Raw genomic sequence first — 12548 nt, forward strand, 5'->3', positions numbered from 1 at the left:
AATAACCATCCAGGGAACTAGAAGGGATGTGGCTTAGAGATAAGGTTTTAGTGGAGATGAGTTAAAGGTTCAGGACGAAGTGCCTCACCAGGAGGAGGTCCTACAAGAGTCCAAGACTTGATGAAAGGGTATGGATTGCTTATTGAAGAGGGGTGGAGAGGTCCCAAGAAGAAAGATTTGAAAAACAAACTTTATTTGCCTTAAGGTAGCATCAATTGTAGTTCCACGATTTGTGGTGACAGAGAAGAAAGGGTTCTCTAGTGTGCCATTTATAACATGGGAGGATTTTGCCATGGAAAGCATCATGCCTCCATGCTTTATTCCCTTTGCTATGGTCAAAATTCTGGGCTAGGCTGGTCAGTTGTCTGACAGCATAAAAATAGAAGATGTTCCATTCTGTTATGAAAGAATGAGAAAAACTTGTGATATAAATGAGAGTGTTCACATACCAAGAGGAAGTGGCTTTAAAGAAGTCCTAGAGTTGTATTCTGAAAGTGCTAACAAGTTACAAAATAAGGAACTAGTGATTTGATTGGGGGGGAGGCAACACAGAAATGAGATGAATGTATAAATCGAAAACAACACTTACTCATCTTAGGCACTGTGGCATTGCATGATGCTGGCTTATTCGGAGTCCTGGGTAATAGGCATCTCAGTAGACTTGCATACAGTAAATACAGTCAGCATTGTGGTTAATACGTAACCATTTGACCTGACTTTAGAATGCATTACATTTTGACCTGACTTTAAGAAAGTATATGTAGTCCTGAACCTTTTCCTTGTAATTATGGTTTACCTGTGCCAATATTTAAAATTAGTTTACCAGTCCAAGGGCATAGGTGTTGGGCAGGGGAGGTGACCAGATTGTATGCTAAGTAGAAGAGGGCAGTTATCCTGGGTGTGGGTAAAGCTTCATGTAAAATGTTTGAGAGTTGATGATACATCAACCTTTTATCTCTATCTAAGGAAAACATTTCATGGAGTCTGCTTCCCCTTCTATCCCCCTCAAAAAATGACCACTGAAAGAGTATAATAATGTAAGGGATTTTGTTTTGTTTTGTTTTTAATGCTGCCCAGGACAGTTTATAAAGTGGCTGCTTCCAATTTCATTGGAATCTTTAAAGCTGGACAGGACTTCAAAAATTGCTTAGAAAAATAATTTTATGTTGCAAATGAAGAAACTGAAACCCAAAGTTGTGATTTGGCCAAAGTCACGTAGCTAGTAAGTGTCCAAGAATCTGTCTGAAATCTAGCTCTCTTGCTGTCTTTCTGTAGAATTATAAACTCACAAGCCTAGAGGTAGAAAGAATCTCAGAGGCCATCTAATCCAGCGCCTAATCCAACAGATGTGGAAACTGAGGTCCAAAGAGGGAAAGTGACTTGCTCAAGGTCACAGAGAATAAATGACAGAGGCAGGATTCAAACTTGGGTCCTGTAATATACCAAGTTCTGTGTTTTTCTTTCAATATGATTTCCATCCTTTTAAGGTCTGTCTGCCTTAGTTTTCTCATCTATAAAAAGAGGATAATAATAGCACCTATCTTCCAAAGTTGTTGTGAGATTTAAATGAGATAATATTTGTAAAATGTTTTATAAACCTATATATGCTGGCATACATACATGCATTTCATATATATATATATATATATATATATATATATGAAGGTTTTATATATATAGTACTATATACTAGTCTAAAGTACTATATACTGGTAACTATTGCTTGGCAACCAATAGCTGCACATAAAATTGCAAAGTCCCACTTACTGTGTACCACAAGTGCTATCTGAATCAAGAAATAAGAAAATTATATCAGAGTGAGATAATATATGAGACAAGATTTCTGCAAACTTTAAAAAGCAATATACATGCTACCTATTATTGGTACTCTGAAGCCCTTAGAAAAATGCCTTTCCTTTTTCCTCCCAATTTGTTTGTTCTTCTCTTCTTCCAATCAATTTTCTACTACTCCCAGGAATGCTAGATCCTTGAGACTTCTGTCTTTGTATCCCCAGGATCCAGCAAGGTCCCTAGCTCATAGTATGTCTAATAAATGCTAGACTTGAATTGAAATGTGATCTATCTCTTATTTACATATAGGCTTGGGAAGTCAGAGGATAAGAAATAGGGAATCATGTGAGATGCCACTGGACAAAGATTTGTCTAGAATTTGTCTAGGGTTGGTTGATTTTCAGTAAGAAAGGGCATTAGGATTTGAATGTCACGGGAAAGAAATAATTTTATTACTCTTCAGATCACTGCCATAAATGGGGGTAGGAAGGGCAGTATTGTAGTTCTTTTTGGTTACACCAGCCTATTTATTTGTTAAAATTTATAACAATCATATTTGTCCCCTGAAAGATTTAAGGTACCCACAAAGGTCTCCAGTGCTTATGTGGTTTCATTCAACAATGTATTTCCTATTACCTATTGTTGCTATAATCTGCCTCTCTTTACATCTTTCCTAAACATTTCTTTTTTTTTTAATTGAGGCAATTGGGTTAAGTGACTTGCCCAAGGTCACACAGCTAGTACTGTCAAGTGTTTGTTCTGAGGCTGGATTTGAGCTCAGGTCCTCCTGACTTCAGGGCTGGTGTTCCATCCACTGTGCCACCTAGCTGCCTCCCCTAAACATTTCTGATACAGGTCATACTTGCTCTGACTTTGTTTACTAATATAGGTAGTTATCAGAATGTCAATTTGATTGCACCAGTTTTTGACCTGAATTACACAATAATTCTTTTTAATATTATACTTGATAAAGTATTTTTCATCTGATAGTTAATAATATAATTATACAGTAATAGGTTCATATTGTTCTAATCTAAGTTATAGGGAATCTAGTAATTAATTCCTTGCAGATGTAGGAAGTTGTTGGAAAGCACAAATAGCTAAGAGTTATGTTCTTCCTTTTTCTAGAATCCATTATGTTGTAACAGAACCTGGAAAATAGCTTTTTCCAAAGCAGTATAGATCTGAAAATGCATTTAATAAGAACTGTTTGACATAGAAGATGAGAAGGTAGCTGAAATATATTCTATTTTTTCCCTTGGAATTAGATACTTTTCGAAAAGTAGTTCAACATTTTGGAAGATTGGATATTTTGGTCAATAATGCCGGAGTGAACAATGAAAAACACTGGGAAAAAACTGTACAGATTAATTTGGTGAGTGTTATCTGAGTCTTCTACTTATCTAGAGTATGTTTAGCAAACTATGTGGGGGAGGAATGTGTTTAGTCTATTTTTGCAAGATGTGCTCATTCAAATGAACACATGAACTATGAATACAATAGTATATGTCTAGGGAAAAAAGGGGGAAGTTACAGAATGCTAGAGAGAGGTATTTCTCTTTGAAAAACAGGAAGGCATTCTGGGGACTGAACTAGGGAGATGACTGTCTTAAAATACCAAAAGGAAATTAAAAAAAAAAAAGAAGGTCATTTCTTAACCCATCTTTTTAAAAGTGATAACAAAGAAAAACAAAGGGGAACATTTGAATGAAGTCCAGGCACACAATAGCAAGCATGGTTAAGCTGAAATTGGACTCTGGAATTTTGATATGAAGGTACTTTGTTATGAGAACTATGCTTTTCCATTATGATTCTGTTACTCCCATTACATAAATAAAGTTTCTTTGGATTTCGAGTGAGAGTATCTGGGTTCAACTCTGAGTCAGCCAGTTAATGTTGGGTTACATAATCATTTTTAGCCTCAGTTTCTTTATCTGTAAAAATGAGGGTGTTAGACCAGATGACCTTAAAGTTCCCTTCAACTCTGCAAGGGTAATACACTATGATTCCTGAAGTTCATCGATTGACTTTACATAGTTTGCATGCCTATCAATATAAATAGACTTATCAAAGGACATTAGATATTTTTGAAGCTATGCCCAACCTATGTTGTGGGAGGTATTATCCTGCCCTGTCTTGGGCCACATCTTCCTAGGTGTGGTCACACAGTTTGGATGGAGACCCTCCCCCTGCCGTTGGGGCTTTGCCTAGCTTAGCTGTCTCTAGAATGATGCCAATGAGGCCATGGCCACAACAGTTTGATTCATATATGCATAAGTCAGTTTCAAACAGAAGAAAAACTCTTCTATGTTCTTTATTCTCTCCATCACCACCTGTCAGAATGGAAACTGGGTGAAAGAGTTTAAGTTAATCAGAGTTAAGATATTATCATCACTGGATATCAAATGAAATATTACTCTATTGACAAAGGTTCTCTCCTTTCTTATCCCTATGAGAGATAAAGCTTAACACTGTATCATAAGAGTTTTTGATTCCTTTTATTAACCTTAACTATTTGGGCTCCAAAATTTCCTCTTTTTCTGAGAATGTCTCTTAGCTGACTGGAGCCTTTCTTAAGGTGTGTTAAAAATCAGTCATTCCTCTTTTTTGTATCTAAGATAAGAAACTAGGGGTAAATGGAACATATGACACCTATAATTTCCTCGGTTACTACTCCCTCTTTGTTTATGAAGGAATCCACAACCAAGCTCAGGGTCTATAGTTATCTTTTGGCATGTAATTTTCCCCTCTCAATTAGCCCATTGTAAACCCTCCAAATGCAGCCTTGAAATGCAAATCCCACAAGCCTAGTGTTGAGTAATTTTCTTAAATTTATTTCAGTAAGAAGTTGTTTCTTCTTTTCCCTAGTAATGGGTGAGATACTGTCTCCATTGTGAAGGCCAGAAAGCAAAAGTCATTCTATTGTCTCTCTAATGTAATTGCAAGTTATAGAAGCCTTATGAATGCTCTGGTCTGGGTTCAGTGTTAGTTTTTGAGCTCTGGACCTGTGTTTACACATAATAAAGAAACCTAGGTTTTACTTCCTCGATTTCTAAATGTTGATAGTGTCAACTGGCATCAGTACCTATCAGTGGATGCGATGGGTATTTCTGTAACAGTTGATACCCAAGTATGATCTGAGCACATTAAAAGATTGTTTTGTGAATTCTGTATTTAATCTAATGGGGTTTCTTAAAGGGTTTATTTAACTGGTGCCTATAAGCAGCACCAAAAGGTATTCAAGTTTCATTTAGGGATAGAGAATGGAATTGTCATTTCATTGTTATAAGGAAATGCCGTCTTATAATACTGGTCTTTACTTTATCTGCAATTTATAGTCTTAGCATTGTCTAGGGCATTGAGAGGTTAAGTGACTTGCCCAGCGTCACACAGTCCAGTGTATGTCAGAGGGAGGACTTGACCGAAGTCTTTCTGGTTTTGAGGTCACTTCTCTATCTACCACGCCATCCTGCCTATTTAAGCCTAACCAAGTGATGTATTATGATTTTGTTAAGCTATTCACTCAAAGCTGGTCTTGACAATACAGTGACTCTAATAATTTGCCAGATATCTGCCATTATTATGAGATTATTATTATGAGACTTCAGCCAGTTGATAAATTTAGATAAACAATTCCTTTTAAAGAAGGAATAGGAATATTTCAAACATATTTAAATATATGAGATTTGGTACTTAAGAGAGATTTCTGTTATACTAAAGCAGATAGATTTATCGTCCTTTTCTGGCCTTCTGGCCTAGGTTTTTAGTTTACTGTTTCTTTCATCCTTTTACGCTAAACATGTTGCCAAAGAAGAGTTGGTTCAAAGAGTACTATAAACAATTTATACTGGGGGAGAACAGTCTTTGTATCCCCAAAGCCCAGCATAGTGCCATGTGCTATAGGCATGTAGGAGTACTTGAATGCAATGGTCCCTGTGCCTCAATATACTTTCCTTTCTCAGTGATGCCAGAAATCCTTTAACTAGGCAAAGCCTTTTGTTGATTCATAGCATGCAATGAGAGAGGCAGAGAAGGCTTGAATTGTAACTACCCCCTAGGGGAGAGGTAGGTAACACAAGAGCAGCTTCATTTTATAATGTAAATGAGAGATTTCTGTTCTTTTCCTGTGAATAAGTTTTAATAGAGGAGATAGTGAGAAAGTAGTGTGACATCAAAGGAGAGAGGGAATGGAAAAGTGGGGATGGAAAAACAGTATAACCTTGATTTCAGTTAGCATATATCACAACTCCTAACTAGCAGGAATCACATCATTCTCAGAACCCTATTGGTTTTGCTAATTTGGGTGGCTCTGTTTTTCCTTTCCTGACCTTCAATCAATGAATAATATCTTTCACATTAAAAAAAAAAACAAAAACAAAAACAAATGCCCCAAAAAGGACCATTGCAGAACATGGATGGAATTTCTGGATGAACATTTTAGGCAAATGTGTATATGATTAATAGTTCTATCCAGGGTTGAAGAGATCAAATTTCTCCCTATTTCTTTTTTCTTCTCTCTGTTCCCAAAACCATCAGATCACCTGTGTTTTTGTTTTGTATGGTTTTTGCCCCACAGAGTTGTAGAGATGATCACAGGAGATAAGGATAGAAAGTGATTTAAGGCGTTGTAGAAGAATCAGTCAATATTATAATGACTTCTTTCCCCAAGCCCCCTCCCCGTTATTAAAATCTAATCTTAGGATTCCTCATTCATAGTAAATTATAAATGGCTGGTTTCATCTTAAAGATGATTCTCTCCTAAAGATATTGGTATTTTAACTGGAGTCAAAGTCTTAAGATAAAAGGAAGAGAAGCTCTAGTATCGGATTTCAGACATTCATCAGCCCCTGTGGAAATCCATTAAAAGATGGTGGCCTAGTTCTTCAAGCTGACCTGGTTCTTGCTTAGCCAGGTTGAAAAGGTACAGAATGTGACTCCGAAAGAATACTGAATAAGGAGTTGTAGGTTCTAGTTCTAGTCTTGCCATTAACTAGCTAGAGGATTTGGGGCAAGTCATTGAACCTCAAAAAATCATAGAATGGAAATATTGGAAAGGATTTAGCAGCAGTCATCCAGTTCAACTCATGCTATAACATACAACTCCCTCTACAACACACCTAAGTGGTGGTGGTGGTTGTTGTTAATCAGTCACACAGTCATGTCTGACTCTTCATGACCCCAATAGAGTCTTCTTGGCAAAGATACTGGGGTGGTTTGCCATTTCCTTCTCCAGCTCACTTTATAGATGAGGAAACTGAGGCAAACAGAGTCAAGTTATTTGCCCAGGGTTGCACAGATACCGAGTATCTGAGGCTGGATTTGAACTCGGATCTTCTTGACTTCAGGCCCAGTACTCTAGCCACTGAGCTGCCTCCTCATAAGTGGTTATACAGCCTCTACTTGGATACTTTCCAGCAAGGACAACCCTTCTACCTCCTGAAGCAGCCTATTTTACTTCTGGGTAGCACTCATTGTTAGGAAACTTTTCTTGGCACCAAATCTGAAACCTCTCTGCCCCTCAGTTTCCTCCTCTGTAGAATGAAAGGATTTGACTATATGACTTCTAAGATCTCTTCAAATTCTTATGTTATATGAGCAGTTCTGCCAGCCAAGGTGAGAGCAGAGAGGTTACCAGGAAGTCTTTGAAAGGGTGTTGCTAAATTTGCAGTTCTTTCCTGGCCACCCCTTTTAATTTTGTAGTAAACTTTAGGACTGTAACATGTGCCAGGAAATGGTAGTGACTAAAACAATAAAGCAATTAATGCCTATTCTGTGTGAGTCTGGTTTTGCTTGTTTTGCCTATGCAATTATTTTTACAATCAAGGTAAAACAGATGTTTTTTTTCCACCAGCCATAAAAAAAAGTCATGTTTTCCCACATAGCATAAACAATTACATAAACACCAGCCACTTGGTCTAATAGACCATAATGTATAAAGAGATTCAGTTCTACCTTTTTTTTTCTTTTTGCAAATGGAGTCCCTTTATACCATAGGGCTTGGAAAATTGGGCTTAATATTAATTCACAAAATCCTTGTGTGTAATCTCTCCACTGATAAAAAGCAGAGAAAGTTTCATGATTTGCTATTGCCAAAAGTACATTTGTTGCCTGGTGGCCAACCTGCCGGTGATGAGGATCTCTGATCCTTGGCCAAGAGCCTGTCACCAGCTCTGTTCTTAGATACTTTCCAACTTATTGGGGCTTGTCAGAACTTGAGATCCACTGGTGTAGCCTCAAAGAAGCCAGGGTCATCACTAAGGTGAGGCACCAGAAGAACACCTCAGTGGGGTTGAGGGGAGGCTCTCAAAAATGTGGACTCCAGTGTGTTTATCTGGCATTCCCCTCAACCCCATTCCAGGCTTCTCATGAGCAGTCAGTAACTGGATTGGGCTCTCCTCTCTCATCTTCTTTTCCTGGGTGTTGCCTGCTCCTCTTGGTTGGATGGTCTAGGTGGGAGGGCTGGAAAACATTCTCTACTCAAACTGAATACATTCATGGTTCATAGAGAATTATCTAAAGCAGTTGGTGGCCCTCAATTTCTAAATCACTTTTAAACCTTATTGAGGGAGTAGCCAGGAAACAGCTGTGACCACAGAGACAGTCATGCTGCCAGCCAGGAGAAATAGGAAAGGGGGAAGTTACACAGAGGGATAGTACATTTGGCATAGTTGGCCATCCCACGATAAAACAGTGGGTTACTAAGAAGGAGGGCAGCTACATGATAAAGTGGATGGAGTGTCCATCCTGGAGTCAGGAAGACTCCTCTTTCTAAGTTAAAATCTGGCCTCAGAGATTTACTGTGTGACCATGGGCCAGTCACTTAACCCTGTTTGCCTCAGTTTCCTCATCTGTAAAATGAGCTAAAGAAGGAAATGCCATATCACTCCAGTGTCTTTGTCAACAAAACCCCAAATGGGGTCACAAAGAATTGGATACAACTGAAAAACAACTCAGCAATGACAAAGGAACCAGTGACCACTACCTTTAAGCTTTCTTAGAATGAATCAATAGAGTATCTTAGCTTCTTCTAATTGGCCGGCAGTGTGTGCTGGGTCCTAAGAATTGATGGTGATTCTTCATGAGGTTAACTTTCACTCTTAGCATGACAGATTTGCAAATGTATAGATGAAAATTAGATCACCATTTCCTAATTTTAATAAACTATCCACTCATTTTTATTTGTTTGTTTTCCCTTGCTCAACATGAGATATTTCTCGTGGGATTGACAGCCTTCTATCCAGAACTCTTCTGCTGCTGTACTGAACTTCTGTCCAGTTCCAGTAGAAAATCATTGAAAACAGCTGGTAGCCCTAGGTTTCTAAATCACTTTAAGCCTGAAATGAGAGAGCAGTAAGGCAACGGCAGGGATGGAAGAGCAGTCAGTCACTCTACCAGCCCAACTCTGTGGGAACTATGCAAATGTGTTTCCATGGTTTTAAAGTGCTCCTTCATGGTGACGCTGCAGCTCTTTGGACGGGGCTTTCCCCCACCCCCTTCCATAAGCTGGCAGAGAAAAGTTCAATGAAGATTACTGACAACAGCCCCTTTGGTAATATTTCTTTTCCTCCGGCAGAGTAGAGAGTTAGTTTTCCTTAGCCCTTCTGGGTTCCAAGGAAAGAAGCAAACTGATAGTGTAGGCTGTATGAGTGATGATGCCTCTAAAATGAGTGAAGACTCAAATGGATTTTATTTCTTGGTCAGTTCAATCCCGCCAATTCCATTCAGCAAACATGTAGCCAAGTGAGTGTGGTGGGTCTGTGCTTCTAAATTCTGGGATTCATTTTCTTTCCCCACTCTTACTACTTTAAAAAAAAATGACAGTATTGGAAATGTCAGCAGTTATAAAAACCAGACAAATACATTGGAAGAATTAACATTGAAAATGTAGAAGTCAGAATATCATTAAGTGCAGATGACATGATAGCATATCTAGAATATCCAAGTACCTTAATCAAAATGTTGACGATGACTAGGTACAAGCCAAGTCAGAGCATTCAAGATTTACCCTTTGGATTCATTCTTCAATTACCTACAAAGGTGGATGTGGAGGGATTTTAGAAATATACTCCTTAGCTGACATTGTCAAGAGCTTTCGTGGAAAATTGGAAGTTCTAAAACAAAATGCCATTGATGGTAACAATTCAAGGAAGCGGAGCTGACCAAGGTTTAAGTCCCACCTACACCAGAGAGTGGCAACTCACTCAATGTCTCGGTACTCAGTCCTCCTCTTCCTCCTCTTCACAACCCTTTAAGACTATATCCTACAAAGCAGAAGTTCATCTATTGTAATAGAGTTTCTTCAGTGAGGATTCCCCATAACAACAAAATCACAGGTCTGTACCCAAAAAAAAAATTATTTTGATTAGAAACTGGACCTTAAAGTTCTGCACATGATTAAAGCCTTATTTACTATGAGCCTGTTTTTAATTTTAGTCTTTTAAAAAATCTATTTATTTCATCAAATATTTCCCAGTTACACTTAAAATTTTTTTACCATCCATATTTTAAAATTTTGAGCTCCAAATTCTCTTCTACCCCTCCCCCATACATTGAGAAGGCTAGCAATATGGTATCAATTATACATGTGAAGTCATGCAAATATTGAGACTTAATTTAGGATCACCAAATGGCTCTTTTCAAAATTTACTCAGATTCTTGTGCTCAGTCTGACTACAGAACTTTAAGTTTCCCTGCATAAAAAACTCATAACTTGACAGTGTTAACTTGGACTTCTGATTCTTTTATAACATGGGGATTGTTAACCTAGAATCCATAAATTTGTTTTTAAATTTTTGGACAACTATTTTAAAAATTAGTTTTAGTTTTTGATGTGTTTTATTTTTACATTATAAACACTTACAGATCACCTTCTCTCATCCCTTCTTCTATTGGAAAAAAGAAAATAAAATTTCTTGTAACAAACATGCAGAAAGCAAAACAAGTTCCCTCAGTGAGTATATATAAAAATATCTCCTTCTGCACCCTAATTCTGCCAAATTTCTATAACTGGTTTCCTTTGTAATTCTATGCATTTTACTTTATACATTATACTAAGAAAAGGTTCATAGACTTAATCAGACTGAAAAAGTTCTATGACACCACACAGGTTCAGAAACCACCCCTTCCTTCAGAGACTGGGAAGAACCCTGTGCATTTCACTATCCTTAACACTTTGTTTCAAATGCAAAAGTGAATTGAGTCCTGCAGGACCTTTCAAGAATATGATTTTATAATATAGCAGCTTCCTCCCAAGTCACATAAAATAAGGATGATCTGAGTGAGGTTCACCAGGTGGGAGGGCTGCTATCCAAAGAACCACAGGACTGTATGGATGCCATCCCCACCCTCACCCCTATTAAGGCTCTCATTTGCCATTCTTTGGATAGAAGTTACTCAGCTATCACTTTAGATATTTTAGTAGCGCAGAGGTTTACAGTGGTTAGGGACTAAATAAAATAGCACTGAGCAATTGACGAGGTTCATGCCTTTAAAAACTGTCAGAAGCTACGGTGACGTGAGAAGAACAGGAAATATAAAACAGGATTGAGAGGACTACAGAGATTGAATAAGGTCTCAAATTTCCCTCTGTCCAGCAAAGAAGTCATGTTGGCTTAAAAAAATAACAATGCTTGGTTGAATAAACACCTGCTCCATGCAGGAAAGAACCTCAATAGGTTCTTTGTAAATAGGAAACTCTGGAATAGCAAAAGGGATTTTCTGTATCCCCACTGGCCTCAGTCAACTGCCCTTCTCCTTCCTCACTAAAGCAAAGTTTTCCTTTATTTTTCTTGGGACCCTGCTGCTATAGGTAACCTTGGCTAAACTGTACAGAAGAATGAAAGCATTTGTTTAGTTTTGTATAAAGGGAACAGGACATGACCTTTGTTACTCATAGATAACTTAAAAAGTTTGTTCAATCCATTCCTCCTTGGCCCACTGATAGTACAGACTTTTGAGAGGTGAACGCCCACTCTCCTTTCCACATGCTTCTCTGTAAGACTAGAATGGAGGACTCTGGACTTGCAGGTAATATCTATAATGATTCTATTTCTTAGCTTCGTCCTCTTTTCTGCCTTGTTCCATTTTGTGGTGGTATATAGGTATAGTGTGCTCTACCATGTTGTTATTGTAGTGTTTCAGCTGTGTTTGACTCTTCATGATGCCATTAGGAGTTTTCTTGGCAAAGACACTGTTTCTCCCTCCAGCTCTACCATGTTATGAGTGCCTATTTGAGACTATACACTCCTAGAGGATAGAAGCTCAATCAGATACATGGTGATGCACAGAAGTTAATACTGTACCATATTTAAATATCTCTGAATGCTGCCAGTATAGCCAATCTATAACCATCATTCCTCCTCCCTAAACACAGACTTTTTCCAATGACATCTGTGGTTCTTTTATGCTGTTGTTATACATTTATGCTGTTATGCTCAGCAGGAACAGTGAATGGCACCGAGGTTATTTATGGTGCAAAGGGCTCAGAATGAAAAACAAGCCAGCCTATTGGTGCTGCTCTGCCACACCTGGAGTAGCTTTTTCTCACCCCACCCCCTTCCCTTTCCTCTAGTTAAAATAGAGAAGGTTTTATGCCAAGGCTCAACACCTGCCCTTTTACCAGAATCTCTTCAGCAGCAAATCCAACAGAGGATATCTAGAGTTCTAGACAACTTTAGAGGGTTATAAAATGTAGAGTCATAGGGAATGATGATGATGTTAATAATAACAACATTAATAATAAAACTATGATAACTAGC

At 38.0% G+C, this 12548-nt stretch overlaps 1 protein-coding gene across 2 annotated transcripts in view; it reads left to right on the forward strand.

The window, feature by feature from the left end:
* HPGD (15-hydroxyprostaglandin dehydrogenase) overlaps nt 1-12548 on the forward strand; it is a 48810-nt gene that overhangs the window by 2806 nt on the left and 33456 nt on the right. For both annotated transcript variants that reach the window (XM_027837470.1, XM_027837471.1), the window contains exon 3: nt 3060-3166. In XM_027837470.1, the coding sequence (XP_027693271.1) occupies nt 3060-3166 (107 nt within the window). The remainder of the gene's footprint in view (nt 1-3059; nt 3167-12548) is intronic.

Source organism: Vombatus ursinus, unplaced genomic scaffold (genome assembly GCF_900497805.2).
Source record: "Vombatus ursinus unplaced genomic scaffold, bare-nosed wombat genome assembly UNPS02014821.1, whole genome shotgun sequence".
NCBI lineage: Eukaryota > Metazoa > Chordata > Mammalia > Diprotodontia > Vombatidae > Vombatus > Vombatus ursinus.